Below are 18882 nucleotides of genomic sequence, written 5' to 3' on the forward strand. Positions count from 1 at the left end.
ATTATTATTGACCAATCTTGATAACAAGGTAAATCTAAGGCCTAAACCTTATTTGCAGGTCTGATAACCCAATTCATTATGGACTCATTGTTGTAATGGATATCTCAAAAAGTGACACAAAATATTGTCCATTTAAAAAATGTTAAATTTAGGCCCAAAATTGGGTACGGATGTCAGACTTGCATGTATGCATACGTCGCCTAAACCAAAACAACCGATCCGATCATATTTTATCCTCTTCCATCCTCTGTGCGCATTAGCCATATTTTTTCTGGATATATGAGATTTGTCTTAAGCACTAATGTGAAGGTCAGTTAAAAGAATTAAATTGATTTTTGAACTGAATTGTTCCTCTCTCATGACACAGTGTTCTGTTAGTAATTCAACAGAGAATCACTTCAAGAGCTATTACTTATCAATGTGTTGCTTTTCTTGGCAATACGTAGGTGCTTGATGACAGATACCATAATTTTCCAGCTCTCATATCTTTTCTCTTTTCCAACAACTTTGTCTTGATTTTTTCCTTGCTGCGAATTTACAATTGTTATCTTTCCGATCATTTTCTTCTTTTTTGATTTTGAAATGATTAAAAGTGTGCCAAGCACCTTAAAAACAACAAAAACTCACCATCATTATTACTACTTCCACAAAAACAACCACCACCACTATATCATCATCATCATCATCATCCTCATCATCATCATCCTCACCATCATCATCATCATCATCATCATCATCATCATCATCATCATTATCAACGGTTTTCCAAACACCCTCACTATCATCATATTCTTCATTGTCGTGGTTATCTTATACGATCTTTTGTCAACAAGTGAGGCATTAGAAAATATCTTCTTTCATTCTCTATTTTATTTGAGAGGCAGAGATAAGTACCATGAAGTGCAAATACTTTTCGTTGAGTGAATATCAAATAATATGAATGAGTGAATACCAAATGGTTTGCATGTCAGGCATAATAACTGTTTATTTCAACACATTTAATGAAATGAACAAGTATAAGTTGCAATAATCAGAAAATAAATAAATAACAGTAAAGCGTCATTCTGTATTTTCTTTCAAAAATAAGATTTATAAAAATGAGAAAAGAAACATAAAATAAAGATGACAAAGTGCGAGCAGCTACATAGGGACGCTTTCTTATCTCTAATTTTTCATAAACTCGTTTAAGCATAGCTATAACGAAATCGTGAATGTTGTAATTCTGTGCAAATGAACATGTAGTTGCTATTGACAGTCTTCCTCAACCAATTAATTTTATTCCTTTTTCAGTTTAGTTATGACATGACAAATAGCATATGATTATCTAAGTGTCATACCAGTTCATGGATTCAAAATACAAGGGGAATGCACGATCATGTATTTACTTATCTATAATTATTTGAAATAAAATTAGAAAAAAAAATTAAGGATACAATTTCTGTTGCCGAATTGTAAGTGAAAAATGTTTTCAACATTCTTGAAATGTGAATATTTTATTAAGACCTATATTCCAATTTACTGGCTAAACACATCTTTTGAGTGAAACTTTCATATCAAATGTAAAATGAATTGATGGAAATAGCAGTAGTTCAATGAAGCAAATTATTACTGCATGACGTTGCTCTCTATATCCGTGCTCTATTGTCTTTAAATAAATCAGTTTCCGATGATCAACTCGCACTTTGTTACACAATCACCACCTCTTCAGCATCTACACAAATAAAACCTTTTAAAAAGGAAAGACTTGCCATACAGTCGAGTTCATTTAATCAAGGAAAGTAACACATGTGTAATTAATAATATCTTACATTAAATCTTTCAATTTTATATAACGCATAGAATGAATCAAAATTTGGTTTATTTAAAAGTACTCCTGAAGTCTGGGATCATTCCTCAATTTTTGTTCTAATGCCATGTATTTGTGAGGTGCCATCTCCTTGTGCCTGTGTATTTAAAAAATAGAACAAGAATATGTTACCAATCGTCTCAATACGGTATTATGTTAATGTAAACCTGTTAGTTAAAATAGAATTTTAAGCTTAAATTGTAACATTTTAGTTAAAATAAATGCTCCTTGAAGGAGAATAGACTTTACTTTTTGAACTCCAAATGCTTATATTTTTAAATTTAAATTTGACTTGAAACTAAATTTCCTTTCTTTATTTACTTCAGTGACGCGGTGGGAAACCCTCTATACTTATAGAATCCAACTTCTGGTCGTTAATTTCCATTTTAAAAACAAACAAACAAAAAAGAACAAAAAAAATCTTAAATTTTTTGTTTTCACTCTTTGTCTCTTTTATCATAATGGCATCATCAAAAACGCTTTGTATGTATGACGGATAAAGACAGCACTGCATGTGGATAAATTTTTGTCACAAGAGTGGTCGACAATTCATTAGAGAATATTCAATAACGTTACCTTCATCTTTTCTTTTCCCTTTCTGTCTTTTCCTTTTCATTCTTCCTTTCTTTTCTTTATTTTTTTTGTTTGTTGTTATTTCTTTATATGGTTGTTTTATCTATTTATTTATTTATTTACTTATTTATTTTCTTTATTTATCCATCTATTCATTCACATATTTATTTATCAATAAATTATCTATCTATTCATATCTACTTCTGCTTGTTTGTGTAGTTGATTTATTTGTTCATTAATCTATTTCAAAGAAAAATCACCTGTTAAGCCTTCATCTTTTCTTTTCCCTTTCTGTCTTTTCCTTTTCATTCTTCCTTTCTTTTCCTTATTTTTTTTGTTTGTTGTTATTTCTTTATATGGTTGTTTTATCTATTTATTTATTTATTTATTTATTTACTTATTTATTTTCTTTATTTATCCATCTATTCATTCACATATTTATTTATTTATCAATAAATTATCTATCTATTCATATCTACTTCTGCTTGTTTGTGTAGTTGATTTATTTGTTCATTAATCTATTTCAAAGAAAAATCACCTGTTAAGTCTCAGTTCCAAGATGTGTATTCTAAACATGGCTTCACTACAATAGCTGATATACTCTTCTTCGTCGTCCTTTGACATGGATACCTGGTTTTGTTGGTACCAAGCTTGCTTTTTCTGAAGTTCTTGTGTTTCCTTTAAAAAAAAAGAAAGAAGAATTTTAAAATTGACCAAATACGTTAAGAAAAATACGAAATAATGATGTAAATTACTGAATATCATGATGATGGTGATGATGATGGTGATGATGATGATGAAGAAGATGATGATGATTATGATGATGATATGAATGATGATGATAATAATGATGAATTATAATGATGATATATTATGATTATATATTATATAATATAAATAATAATATTATTATTTATTATTATTATATTATTATTATTATTATTATTTATTATTATTATTATTATTATTATTATTATTATTATTATTATTATTATTATTATTATTATATTATTATTAATTATTATTATTATTAATTATTATTATTATTATTATTATTATTATTATTATTATATTATTATTAATATTATTAATATTTTGTTGTTGTTGTTATTATTATTATTATTATCATTATCATATTATTATTATTATTATTATTATTATTATTATTATTATTATTATTATTATTATTATTATTATTATTATTATTATTATTATCATTATTATTATTATTAAATATACACATCTCCATCTACCTAGAGATCTCATCGAGAGTCAATGTAAAAAAATACAATGCACGTAATGTTCACATAATGATAAATTAAGATGTCTCAAATTCTTGAAATGTGTTTTTTTTACGGTGTTAAGTTAAGATTTAAATCATCTTTAATGAACGTTTCACATATAGCCCCGCGCCATTCATTCCAAGTAAATGTTGGTAAATGATCCTCCATCATAAAATGTTTTATTAAATGGGACTTATTTTTTAGGTGTAAAGATTGGTGAAACACCATTAAAACATCTAAAGTATATCAACATAAACTTATATACAATCTTCTCTTTTATGGGTAACCAATTCATTCAAATTGAATAGGTGATGAATATGTAAGCCCCAATGCTTTAAGCTATTTCAGCAAATATATGAGTAAGTAAACAAATAGATAATCTAACAAACAAATAAATTAATATATATATAAAAGACCAAAAAATTAGCTCTCATTTCTTGATTGTGAAATATTAAATTTGTAATAATAAAATTAATCATTGCTATGTTGCCCGCAAACTTTGATTAAATCAAAATTCAATGGGAAGACAGTTAAATATATCATAATTATCATGCCCTTACATTGACATCACAACATTCCTTTTTTCTAAATATATATAAAATTAAATACGCCTCATGTGACAAAACCAGTGAATCTTATTCGTGAAAAAAGCGTGCACACAAATTAGATATATCATCACCATGGTAGATAAACAAAAAAAAACAAAGTATCATAAACGATGGCATTTATCGCTCACCTTTTCAAATCGAGATTGTATAAGATTAGCTTTGTCAATCAATCTATGTTTCAAATCATCCAAACAATCGTCTTTGAGTTTAATTGCTTGTTCCCGATTGATCTTTTCAGGATCTCCCATCTCAGCCAAAAATGGAGCCAAGTAGTCAATCTCCATTTCTTGCTTTCTCATTTTCTCTTCCAGTTGTTGCCTCTCCTTCAAATAATTGAAAAATTTGAAATAAGGTTACTACCTGATATCAAAAACTTTATGAAATAACATATAATTAGATTTTTTTTGTGATAAAAAAATATCGAATTATACTTCAAAGATTCGGCAAACATGCCTTTTAAGAATGGTTTCTCTTCCTTTTAGTAAAGTCAGGATAAGAGTATGTATCTTTCCATCTTTAAATAATTGAACAGGTCCATTTCCCTAGTGTTTACCTCATTAACCTATTTATTCTCTAAAAAGAATCTCAGAGGGCTTTGTAATTTCTTTTATCATAAAGGTTGCTCTGATATAAATAATTATCTCGGTGATGATGGTTAACTTTAAACTTATTCAACTAATTCACCACTTCTGGTACATAACTCAATCATGTAATCTACTCATGAAAAATAGGAAAGTCTATTTATAATATAAATGTCTATATCATCTGTCATATCATAATGGGCAAGATAAATAAATTAGCATAGAAAACATCTCTATATCTTTATTTGATATATCACTATGATAATGTGATTTGTGTGCAGAGAAAACATGATATCCTCATTTTGAAAAATCTAGGTTAACATACCAATTCTTTTCTGTGTTTCTTTGCTTTTTCATTCCTTTCTGTATCGTAAACGGATATGTCCAATTCAGATGCCAGTTCTTCCTTTTGACGATCATTTATGATCTCTTTAACCTACACAAATACAAGAGAGTATAAGTATAATACATGAATGTGAACATAGATTTTAAAACAAATATATACATATTATGTTATAATGTGTTCGAAACAACATGATATACATGAAAGTATTTAATTACCTTTTCGCTGTTTTTATTTCCATTCTTTTTTTTTCTTTTAGGCAGGGATGAATAAATCACAAAATAGATATGCAGTTTATTTTCTAAATAAATAATGCAGTCTCAGACTAAACATGATTAAAGTGAAAATGACAAAAAAAAAAGATATTACATTGAAATAGAGATGGTCATGGATTTGGTTAACATTTTGTATATCATCAAGAGATACAATGTCGAGTATGATTTCTACGTGATATAGTTTTTTAAAGAATGCTCTTACCTCCTCCTCTGATTCTCTCACACCCTCGCGACACGTCTCTTCCATCTTCAATAATTCCAGTAATTTTTCGTAAAGTTCTACTTGCTTATTTTGACTTTCATTGGGATCCACCTAACATGAGATGAAGATACATTCATAAATATTTCTTAATAATACATCAGAGTTAAACTAAAGCGTTCTTTAATATATATAACGTTGTTTTCATTTCCAATAACTTTTCCTTTTACTTTTACATTAATTCGCTTCAGTTGAGGGAATTTAATATAGACTATATAGCATTGTTTTCATTTCCAATAACTTTTACTTTTACTTTTACATTAATTCGCTTCAGTTTAGGGAATGATATAATATGTTACCATTAGAGTATGAAATTAGGCAGGCATCTTTTTTTTATATGTTTATATCTGTGATTTAATAGTTTACTGGGCATATTGCATAATATACAATATCTCACGATGTCAGGTATTTTATGAGGCACCATAGAGAATAGCCACTTTCATATTTTTCTTTCCTTATAATATACCCTTCAATGACCAGAAAGACAAAATACCAAAGGAAATTATTTAGTTGTATTAAACATCACAAATGGAAATGGATGGTCAGGATAGCAGATTTAATTGAAAGATATACAAGGACAAACTTTTTTCATTAATATGCACTTTATACGATATAGATGACAAAAGCCGAAAACCATTACTTGGAAAGTTGAATGCATATCTGAAGACCATGCTAGAATTGCACCCTTCTCGTCCCAGTTTGGTGGTTTTAAGTAATCCCTCGTTGATGAAGCAATATGGGAATTCACTGTATGATAGGTCAACTGTATCTTATCCTCAGATACCATGAAGATGAGTTCTTTGATATCAACATTCGCAGGCTTTGCTGGGTTTCTCTCAAATCGCTGAATCATTTTCTATAGGAAAAAAAAAAAAAAAAGAAAATTTGAAAGAGAAAAAATAATCACATTCTGTGTATTTACACTTTATGTCTATCCACCAATGCATTGTAACGTTGATGAAAAAAAAAAAAAATTATAAATATGTTTTCTTCATTGGGAGCATTAGTTCATGAAACAGATAAATAGTTTAACATGGAATTCTAAGAGTTAATTGCTTATTACAAATTTTACCTTAGAATAAAAAGACTAATATAACCAAAAGCAGACTTTTATTTTTAGAAGCACTTCACTGTATTTAAAAAGAACTTCTTGAATATATGACCAAAAAATAATTATATCATTATGATTGTTGTTGTACAGCTCATAACAGTTTTAAAAATAAAAACAACTAAATAAAAATTAAATGGGAATGAATGGAAGAAAGGGTGAAAACATAACTGACAAAATGTTAATAACTTTTACCAAGTAAAATTCAACACTTACAACAATAGGTCTTGGGTTGTTAGTAACAGCTTCATCTTGAGGTCCAAATTTTTTTGGCCTCTGTCCAAAGTCGACATGCTTGTAGTATTGGAAATCATCTCTGTTTTTATAATGCTCTGTCATGGAGAGAGACGTCTCGATACGTTTGACAAGACCATCAACTCTGGCTTCATCGTAAAAGTGCATTGTGCGATCATTCTCTGCTCCTGGAATGCTTGCTTTGTAGGTGTGCTCTATTGGGATAGAATAATTAGTCTAAATTTTGTTCTCTAAAAGGGACTAAAAATAACACATTTACAAGAAATAAAAAATATCTTTGCAGGAAGCGATATTATTTCCATTAATTAAACTATCAAATTTCTAATAAATATTAAAAGTTTCATACCACAAGACCATATAGCAGCACATATATTATTTCGCAGTTAGAAATAAAATTAACAATATTGGTTATTTCCATCACTGGAAACTGACATAAAAGAAACCGAATTGTTTCGATGGATATTGAAATGAGGAATAAACTTCATTTTTACCTTTGACACATTTTGGTCTGCCTGGAAGAAAATTTTCGGTTACTAATCCTCTCCTGTGGTTATGAACCCTCAGTGTCAATTTGTCTGCTCTGTGTTGGTAATACTCCTTCACCATCATCAGGTCTGTTACTGTAATTATCGAAGAAAGAGAGAAAGAGGAATACAATTGATGAATCATTACTAAGATAGATAACGAGAAAGAGAACAAAAAATAAGGGCGTTTACAAAATATATATTGAACTGGAATGCTTTTTTTGGGTTTTTTTTTTTCAATTCTCTTACTCTTTTAAGCAAACAACCCTAAATGATTATTTTCATATGTTTGTTGATGTTGTTGTTGTAAATGGGGGTAAGAGGGGGTTCCACAGCAAGTAAACGACAACCCAATTAGATAACCTGCTAAGTCAAATTGTTTCTATCTTATTAAAACCCTCATACTAACTTCCATGTTTCGATTGAGTTTTACTTTTTTAAACTGTATGTTATTATATGATTTAGGTTTGAAATTTTTGTGGGCTATGGAGATGAGTATAACTCATTTTTATAAAAATTGTCTTTGCAGGTTTTGCAAATTTGGATCTTTAGAATATTTCATTGATTGTATAATAATAATAAACATAAGAAAATAATATAATAATAATAATAATAATAATAATAATAATATAATAATAATAATAATAATAATAATAATAATAATAATAATAATAATAATAGTAATAATAATATACTTTATTCATCCAAAAAAATGGAAATTCGTTTTCTGATTAATAATACAGTCCACTCCGGATAATAGCAACACCTTGGGATCAGCAAAAATGTTGCAATTAACTGAAGTTGAATTTCCTGTCCACTATTGCAACATTTTACACAAATATTGTAAACTCCAACCAGTTGTTGTAAACATTCTTCTTGGTCCACCACAGACTGAGCAATTTGATTGGATCAACTTTCACTCTTTTGTTCTCAACATTTGTAGGCGTCAAAGAGATTAGCTGTGATGAGAGACAGTAAGCTCTCACCAAACTCGTTGGTCACAATGCTCAGTTACAAAACAAAGTATATCATCCAGGTCTCTCTTAACAACTGTCATTGTTTACCTGTTGTCAAGACTATGCCCAGCCCCCTCGCCTCCAATTTAATGGCCACAGATGACATTACAAACCCATTCTGCAAAGTCTCGCCCTCTTTTATCTATCTTAGAGTGGTGACATACTACTGTCGTATTAAATCCTGCTCACTCTCGATTCTTTAATCTGTCATGATTTCATCAATGATAAAATTTAATCATACTAGTAAGAAGCCCGCAATTTCGCGGGGAAAGAACTATTTTCATTCGATATTGTACCCACCATCATTTAATGAGGGCAGATTGGTAAACAACGTTGTCTGTGTAACTTGGTACATCCTCTGTTGATTTTTCTGTGTGGCCCCAACATTAAGTGTAAGCCACTATAGCCTCTGACCCGTGACACAGCAACATACAGTTGTCCGTGTGTGAAAACAGGTTGTGGTACGAAAATCAACTGCTAAAATAAACCTGAAGTAGCAGATGTGAGCAGAGTTGAAAGACGATCCTGTGATCGAGAACTTACCTTACATTACAGTACTCTGGTGATTATGTTTGGTGGCGTTTTTATGCACCTCCGTTGGAGGTGTACAGAAACACACCGTTTTTATGCACCTCCACTGGAGGTGTACAAGAACGCACGTTTTTATGCACCTCCATTGGCGGTGCTGGTTGATTAATGAAAATGTTGCTGCTTGAAACTTGAAGGCAACTCGAAGGAAAAAATAACGATAAGTGTTGAATTGTAAGCCTCAATTTAATAGACGAAGACATACTGTGGGCGTTTCTGATTTCCCCTTTATCAACAAAACACGACAAATAAGACACTAAGGACAAATGAGAGATGTGTAGTGTGAATGGATAGATAAGGTAAATAGACATAAACAATGATGGGACAGGAAATTTTTGAAAAACAACAACAAAAGAAGAAGAAAAAAAAAAACAATAAAATGACAAAGACGGGCGTAAATGAATAAACTGATGATAATGATAAATATTATAAAATGATAACAATCAACGTTTACATATAAATGCACGACGATAACACATTGAATGGTACCGATGTTGTTTTTTAAAAATATAATATAATAATAATAATAATAATAAATAATAATAATAATAATAATAATAATAATAATAATAATAAATAATAATAATAATAATAATAATAAATAATAATAATAATATAATAATAATAATAATAATAATAATAATAAATAATAATAATAATAATAATAATAATAATAATAATAATATAATAATAATAATAATAATAATAATAATAATAATAATAATAATAATAATAATAATAATAATAATAATAATAATAATAATAATAATAATAATAATAATATAATAATAATATAATGATAATGATAATAATAATAATAATAATAAATAATAATAATAATAATAATAATAATAATAATAATAATAATAATAATAATAATAATAATAATATAATAATAATAATAATAATAATAATAATAATAATAATATAATAATGATAATATAATAATAATAATAATAATAATAGATTAATTTAAGGTTTTAATTATATGTCCAGTAACTATAACAACAAAACTGATGTCTTTCTCAATAAAGTAAACTTTTTTTTTTAAATGTCCACAATGGATTGAACCCAGTACTTTCAATGTTAGAGTCTGACAGCTTATCCACTGCGCTACGGAGCCACCTGACTGTTCATAACTTTTAATACGGTCGTTCTAAAACCTTGTATTTTACCTTCAATGCAACTTCTATTTTCTGGTTTTAAATTTCGATGTTTAGATTATTATTATTATTATTTTTTAATTTATTACCAAATAAATTAAACCTAGTTATTATCCACCCAAAACCATCACACTGAAAGCATCATAGGGGCAATAATAATACTTGATGTCATAAATAGATGAAACTGTTGAAAACTTAGTGCAGATCTGAATTCCGTAAAGTAATTAAGTGAATACATTATTTCGAATGCAACGATTTGCATAAAAACGCCAAACTGACAACTTTTTACAGTGGCCAGATTGGTTGTTTTTGAGAGTGTTAGTGTCGTCGGTACATATTTTATGATATTTGTTTGACTCAACGAACTTTCAAACTGACTTTAAATTATAAAAGGAAATCAAGTTATCTGTTTATCTATCTGTAAAAAATACATTTCTAATTTTCAAATCTTTCAGTAGAGTTGTGCGCCGTATCATTTTTTTTATTGACTCAAATAAGCACAATGTTCTCCACAAGGCTATATTCTTTTAAGAAAGGATTTTGTTTGCTTGATTTCTTGTAGTTGCCACTTTTTGGGGGCGAAAATGTATTGCAATTAAACGAAGTTTGTTGCAATTAACCAGTGACTTTTATATAGAATTAATTCCGTTACTTGGGGAATGTTGCCATTAATCGAAAGTTGCGATTAACCGAGTTGCGATTATCCGGAGTGGACTGTTATTATAATAATAATAATAATAATAATAATAATAATAATAATAATAATTAATAATAATAATAATAATATAATAATAATAATAATAATAATAATAATAATAATAATAATAATAATAATAATAATAATAATAATATAATAATAATAATAATAATAATAAACAACAATAATAATAATAATAATAATAATAATAATAATAATAATAATAATAATAATAATAATAATGATAATAATAATAATAATAATAATAATAATAATAATAATAATAATAATAATAATAATAACAATATATTTTTATTAATTTTCTTATTAAAGAAAAAATGAAAAACATAAACTTACATTCCTTGTCATCATAAACAGACAGTCTTGACACCAGGCCATCTTCCATCAAATAGTGGGCAAACTTTTCTAACTTTGCTTTTTTGTACAATTTGGTTTTCTTGCCTTGTGGACAGCGCATTTCAAAATCTTTGGAGTATTAGAGAAAAAAATGTTTGAATTCTAAATGGAAAATAGAATCTAACTGGGATATGCATAAAAGAGGCTTAGGCGGTTATAAAGCAATTCTTTCTAACTTTTACTGAAGCATTTTAATATGCCATCATGTACATCAGTTTGAGAAAAAAAAGATTGAGTGAAAAAACAAGACATCAACTGACATATAGTTTTTACACTGTTACAATTGTAATCAATAAATAATACAAGACAAATTTAAAGTTAATTCATTTTTTTTCTAATTTTGTTAACAATCACGACAAATAACTCTGAAAATATATGTTATAAAACCTAATCTTCTTTGTCTACAGACAATTACCTTTTTGGGAAAGTTTCAAAGGATCAACCCACGATGGAGGCATGTCCAAATGTTTTTCCTCTTCCTCTTTGTCCTGATTCGTGCATTTTAAAATATTCATGGAAATTAATACGGTGCATAACATTTTTGTATCAATTATGATAAGCTGTTTTATCTATCAAGATATACCAGACAGAAAATTGTTTTATAAATAGAAAATCTATCACCTGGTACTGCTGATATTAAAACTGTTTTGCCCCGTTTTGATATCAAAGTCATCATAAGTTTTAGTTTCGTTCAGATAAAAATAAATGAATAAATAAAACTTTTAAATGTGAGCTTTTTTATAGCGCAATATCTATTTAGAAGTCTAATGTGTTTCAAATATTTTTAATGGAGTTTCAAAGCTATGCAGAACTGTGCAGGTAGGAGACATGCTGTTTCTAAGGCGCTATTACTATTATTGTAACCTGCCAGGTACTTATTTTACACATTAATGTGGTGATAAGATGAAAATAAATAGTCTTTTCCAAGGAATGCAGAACCAACAAATCATAAGCCAGTGTCACACAACTAAATTAAAAGTCCATACTAACTTTTTACTAATGCTTTTTTGTATGCCATACTCTTACGCTTTATTATTGACTTAAAAGGGAATTGATGAACAACAAAAATGAAAGCAATAAAAGATTTTCCCTTACCTCATCGTCATCTAAATTGTCAAAGTTATCAAAATTGTCTTCTTCTGCTTCTGGAATAAGCAACTGGGGTTTTTCAATTCCTGGGAACATGAACTCCCACATAGTGCAGTCTCCCAAATCGTAGCTAAGTTTCTGGAAAAAAATTATGTCAGAATATAGTCAAGTCAAAAATTGAGTGCAGTTTTCACATCAATATCTAATCACAATATTCAATATTCACATGAAAAAAAAAATCCTCTCTTAGATTTAATTGAAAATGATCAGACAAAAATTATTGTAAAGAATTGGAACTGAGAATTACACTTACGTGAACACCCTCAGAGCAGTCTTGCATGCAAACCCAATAATTCATGTGGTTCCAAACGGATTCAATTCCTAAATAAGCATCGCTACCCGTGGAATGTGAGAGGCCTGTAAAAGGTTCAATGAAAAAACTTTCAGGGACCTCCCTTTTTCCAGACAAAACCAAAACCCAAGAATGGATTCTCAGACCATGAAGTGGATCAGGTGGTGGTTTTTCTAGTTCCTGAAAGGCAAAGAGATAAAAAATATTCAGGTATTTTTTGGAAATTTTATATCGGTTCTACCCTACTTTTTCAACAACATTATTTTGTAAAGATCTCATTTCAGAACAAAGTAATTTTGTCCAGCTGAATTTAAATACAGTAATTAGATTTACATTCAATTTTTATCAGATCCTGTTCAAGGTCAGAATGCATTTAAGTTATTTTTACTGCACGCTTTTGGAACTGCAAAGTTCTTTATTTCTTCATCTCTTTCACTAACATTACATGTACCTTTTATTTGATTTTAGTGCAATGAAAACTGATCAATATTAAAGTGTATATTTTCGGCACAGCATCACACTTACAGCAATACGTTGCTCTTCTTCTGCTTTTCTTTTATCTTCTTCCTCTTTCATTTCAGCTTGTTTTCTCGCTTCCATCTTCAGCTCGAACTTGCTTCTGAGATCCTTCGGAGGCTTGACTGTGTATTTCTTTACTTGCTTTTTCTTCTCTTCAATTCTTTCCTGAAAAGCAGTAAATAATAAAAGTTACCCATTGACAGTGCAGAATATTGAGTCTTTCGAGACTAGGTTGCAATAAAATAAAGTGAACCTATAAAAATAATTACTCAAATCATAATCATTCAATCCACTTAATAAATGGCATTGCAGACATTTGATTCATCGACTTCGAGTCCTGATACAACAAGATATCCCTCTTTTCATTTTAATTGAACTCAATATGGTCAGATTGTTTGTTTTTTATTTCACAGTTTTGAAGCATAACATTTCAAATATAGTGTACTAACAAGTTAATAATTTACAAGTTAATCAGCTTAAAAAATTAATAGAAAATAAAATGTCAAAAACGGCTTTTGATAAATTTTTCATACCTCTTCCTTTCTTTTCAAAAGAGGGCAGACCTCCCTCGACTCATCAGCTAGGCAGGTTTCTCTGGTTGCATAGCCACTGACAACATAGGCATCATAACCCGCTCCAATCAGCAACGAACATAATAAGGTACTGTACTCAAAACAATTCCCCTTTTGTCTTTTCAGAACAGTTGCAGGAGACAGTAGTCTTATTGGCTGAAAAACATCATGATTAGATATTAAATTTATTATAAGTATATTTGTATATGCATAAAATTCCTAATAAATGCACTGCCCACTTAGGAAATTAAGTATAAAGGGTGAGCTCTATTGTTACAGACACATTGAAAGAAATACGAGCTGTGAACGGCAACTATCCTATAACCTTGACCCTAAAGGGGCAACATGGTGTCAGATTTTTTAAAAGCCTCAACGACCCTGACCAAACTGGCAAATTCCTTCTCTCCTAACTATGTGTGAACAAAGCAATGTATACAGACAATGATTAAAGATAGTGCGAATACTACAGACAAAGATATATTAATGGAATTGAGGTCCAAGGAAGGGGGGGGGGGGGGTTGTGCCCTTATTAAAGTTAAAGTCAGAGTGCTTAATATGGTATGATATGAAGTGAGTAGAAAAGTGCCAGAAGACAATAGAGAATAAAAAATTTTTTTTTTTTCGCGGCGGTGGTGGGGTTTGAACCTGCGACCTTATTGGTACGACAACTCCGCCTGGCAGGTGAGAGCGTGGCTCTACCGTGTGAGCTATCCACGAACACAAAAATATTCGTTTCAAACCCAAAGTCATTTCTAGATCCCTCTCTCACCCACTTCTTGAGATCGCCGATTCGTTCACCACCATCGCGAAGTAATTTTGACCAGCAGTTAAGCTTAATAGCCAATATTCTCATCACAAACATATAACATAGAAACGATTGAGACATTGAGTATGCTCCGGTGTATGGGGTGAATTTTTAATTCAGAAAAGTGAGTGGAGCAGGCACTTATGTTGGTAACAACAAGATATGAAGTGAGTAGAAAAGTGCCAGAAGACAATAGAGAATAAAAAATATTTTTGTGTTCGTGGATAGCTCACACGGTAGAGCCACGCTCTCACCTGCCAGGCGGAGTTGTCGTAACAATAAGGTCGCAGGTTCAAACCCCACCACCGCCGCGAAAAAAAAAAAAAATTTTTATTCTCTATTGTCTTCTGGCACTTTTCTACTCACTTCATATCTTGTTGTTACCAACATAAGTGCCTGCTCCACTCACTTTTCTGAATTAAAAATTCACCCATACACCGGAGCATACTCAATGTCTCAATCGTTTCTATGTTATATGTTTGTGATGAGAATATTGGCTATTAAGCTTAACTGCTGGTCAAAATTACTTCGCGATGGTGGTGAACGAATCGGCGATCTCAAGAAGTGGGTGAGAGAGGGATCTAGAAATGACTTTGGGTTTGAAACGAATATTTTTGTGTTCGTGGATAGCTCACACGGTAGACCACGCTCTCACCTGCCAGGCGGAGTTGTCGTACCAATAAGGTCGCAGGTTCAAACCCCACCACCGCCGCGAAAAAAAAAAAAAAATAAAAAAAAAAAATTTTTATTCTCTATTGTCTTCTGGCACTTTTCTACTCACTTCATATCTTGTTGTTACCAACATAAGTGCCTGCTCCACTCACTTTTCTGAATTAATATGGTATGTGCATTTTATATGTTTGTATATGAGTCTTGTTTAAGGATGCTGTATCTACTTTTTCTTTAACATTCTTGCAAGCTATACATAACTGATATCAAACTTAACTCGAATAGAAAATAATAAAACATTTGCCTCTGCGTTTTTCAAGAAAGGCTTAATATTCATACATTGCAAAAATTTCATGTCATTAAAATTATCCATTTTTTAAACCATCATCCTCATTTAAAAACATGCTTACCAATTCATAAGGAGGATCGAGAGTATCAAAGTTGAGGTAATCAGCAACAAACTCTGCACATCCTTCCCAATTGTATAGTTCCTTGAAAGGTAGCTGACAAGGCCTGATTGTTGTGCACACAAATTTCTGTGAATGTATGATGACACTTTTCTTGCATGCTAAACATTAAGATGAACCTACATGTCATGGTTAAATAATTTCACTTTTACCAAATGATGATGACGACAACAACAATGATGATGATAATAGGCTGAGGTGTGGTTTACAGCAACATGCACATATTGTTAAATATCAATTTATTATGGCCAATTGTCATCCAATCTTGTCATCATTTTATAGTCTTTATTCTATACTAAATAATTGAATTTGTAAAATAGTACGAATTCCAAGAAACAGCATCAAAATGACATGAAAAAACTGATGACTCACATCTGACAGACAGACCAGCTTTGATTTTCTTGATGCCTCTTCTCCTGATTGACCCTAATAGCCCTCTACTACAGTGAGAGACAGGCGCAAAATTATTTTTTTAATAACCCAAAAAACTCAGGATTCCTCGATTTGAAATCAAACTTCAGACCTCCTGATTACCTCTGAATCAACCCTCACCCTACAAAATTTTAAACTACGCCGCTAATGATGACGATGATGATGATGATGATGATGATGATGATGATGATGATGATGATGATGATGATGATGATGATGATGATGATGATGATGATGATGATGATGACGATGACGATGATGATTATTATTATTATTACCTCTATTCCACATTCATTTACAGGATTCAGAAAAAGGGGCTTGCGATCCCTGTATAAATGAACATACTGGCGACGAAAATTATCAGCATATTGCAGAACCATGAGTTCTTTGGGTAAGTTGTCTTTGTAGGACGATGGAAATTCAGCTGGATCAAATATTTCTGCTGGTTGTTGACTGCAGAACATAAAATAAAAATTCACTTAAAGAGTGAAACAATAATTATCATATTTTAATGAATATTACAGGTCACTGGAATAGGGTTAAAACTATTGGTGGTATAACTTAGATAATCACTTTTTATAGCCAATTTCATTATAATGCTATGTCAATATTGACATGATACCAAGAAAAAACCCATGCAATTGTTACCTGCAAGTAAATTTTGAAACAGATAAATGAATGAATAAATAAATAAATCAATCAATCAACCAATCAATCGATCAATCAATCAATCAATCATCAATCAACAAAACAACAAAAAATTTGGTCTCAAGAACCTCTAAAGTTTAAAATTAGGCTATGCAAAATAGGTGAACCTTCTCATGAGAGACTGACAAAGATTTAGGCATGTTTAAAGACGAAAATACATTTCAAGTTGTGCTTCAAATAAATTCAGTAATTAATGAGGCAGACAAAATCTTCGAATATCTTCATCTGCTTGAATGTATCCAATTTATCAACTCCAATCCCAGGAAAAGCTGTTCTTCTGTGTAAAGTAAAAATTATGGCATTAAATAATCAAGGTAATAATGATTAGATGCTTTTCAATATATTTCTGTTCAATCAAGTTCAAATAAAATTTATATTAGCTGAGATTAGATTTTCCAGCTCTTCATTGTGATATTTTAGAGTGTTAAAATGCATTAGCATTGTGGTTGCCCTGTCTCTTTTGAGAACTATAATTATCCTCATTTTTATCACACGAATGGGGCGGGGGTGTTAATGAAACAAAATAAGTCTATGATGTCTAGTATCTAGTCGAGTGATCACTTTGGGGGTGTCAATGTGAATATATTCTCATCATTCTGTGACTTTTTGTAATCTCGATGCAATAATTATATCTCACTATGATATTGTCGCACCATAAAGTTTTTACTATTAAAGTCAATGCAAAGTTAATAAATAGAAGTAAGATATGATACTTCAGTAAAAAAAAAAAATTAGAATAAAAAGTGGTCCCTGCCAAGAGGATTAATTTTTTCCATGATTTGACAAGCAACATGGTTGCCGCATTGGATTTTTAAAAGATTATTTTTAAAGTTTTTTTTTTTCCGGGTGGACTATAAATCCTACATTTTCACTGATTGACGGGTGTCAAATCTGTCAAATGACACTTGGGATCTTCCGAAATTAAATAGGGGATCTTCCAACGTATTGAAATACTTAATATAATATTAGAAAATATAATGCATTTATTTCAAATTCTATGCTCTACTCCTCTGTGCTAATTTATCTCAACATTATGCATTTCTATTGTGATGGCAATGTACTGACGTAAACATCTTTGCAGGTCTGATAACTGAACGTAATTATGGGCTTAATTTAAGTTTGTTATAGTGGACAATGTTTTGCGTTGGTTTGAGAGTATTTCAATTACAACAATGAGCCCGTAACAATATGGGTTATCAGACTCAGACCTGCAAATGATTTGTGCACGTCGTAATGTACATAATATATCCCTTCATATTATTAATATTTTTTTAAATTTTATTGGGGGTGGGGGGGGGGTTAACGTTTTGAAAAATTTGGCTGTTATTTCTCTTGATCAACATAAAACATCTGGCTAATAAACCATAGGAAAATTACCCCACTTCAGAGGGACCACTATTTTTACGAAAGTGCCTAAAAGATAATAAATAGAAGAATTCTACTCACACTATTTCAATCTCGGGTGGAACAACAATTATGCTCTCAAGTTCCTCTTTCAATGCCTCTGCATCTTCTGTAAGATTTTCACCATCGCCAAAGTTTTCCTCGCCATCTACCCCGGATTTCGAATCACCATTGGTAATTCCAGTGCCCTCAGAGGCGAGGGTTGGAGATTGTGGTTTATCGTCAACGCCAGCATCCGATGCGATCTTATTGCTATCACCCTCGCCAGCGGTCTCGATTTGTGTTTGGTCCTCCATTTTGAAAGCGAGTAAGGGCGATTGACGCCCATA

The 18882-nt window shown here is 30.4% G+C and overlaps 1 protein-coding gene across 1 annotated transcript; it reads right to left on the reverse strand.

Moving 5' to 3' along the window:
* Window positions 1-967: 967 nt before the first annotated feature.
* LOC144961311 (dynein regulatory complex subunit 7-like) lies at window positions 968-18882 on the reverse strand. The gene is made up of 17 exons (XM_078894551.1): window positions 18596-18882; window positions 16720-16894; window positions 15953-16078; window positions 14030-14224; window positions 13503-13661; window positions 12939-13157; window positions 12632-12763; window positions 11952-12024; window positions 11477-11605; window positions 7623-7751; window positions 7093-7325; window positions 6409-6624; window positions 5712-5822; window positions 5217-5327; window positions 4439-4633; window positions 2958-3097; window positions 968-1943 (listed from the first exon to the last, which is right to left on the reverse strand). The coding sequence occupies exons 1-17, from the start codon at window positions 18847-18849 to the stop codon at window positions 1862-1864; spliced, it is 2679 nt and encodes an 892-aa protein (XP_078750677.1). The 5' UTR covers window positions 18850-18882; the 3' UTR covers window positions 968-1861.

This window comes from Berghia stephanieae, chromosome 1, assembly GCF_034508935.2.
Source record: "Berghia stephanieae isolate SIO BIC M18660-M18661 chromosome 1, UCSD_Bste_1.3, whole genome shotgun sequence".
NCBI lineage: Eukaryota > Metazoa > Mollusca > Gastropoda > Nudibranchia > Aeolidiidae > Berghia > Berghia stephanieae.

What these genes read in the sequence shown, in the direction of transcription:
- LOC144961311 (XM_078894551.1), bottom strand. Translation starts at nt 18,849, where the DNA reads ATGGAGGACCAAACACAAATCGAGACCGCTGGCGAGGGTGATAGCAAT. An exon ending in AAGAAGAGCAACGTATTGCT is followed by an intron (nt 13,158 to 13,502) that starts GTAAGTGTGATG and finishes TTTGCCTTTCAG; the next exon opens with GAACTAGAAAAACCACCACC. An exon ending in ACAATTTAGATGACGATGAG is followed by an intron (nt 12,025 to 12,631) that starts GTAAGGGAAAAT and finishes TGCACGAATCAG; the next exon opens with GACAAAGAGGAAGAGGAAAA.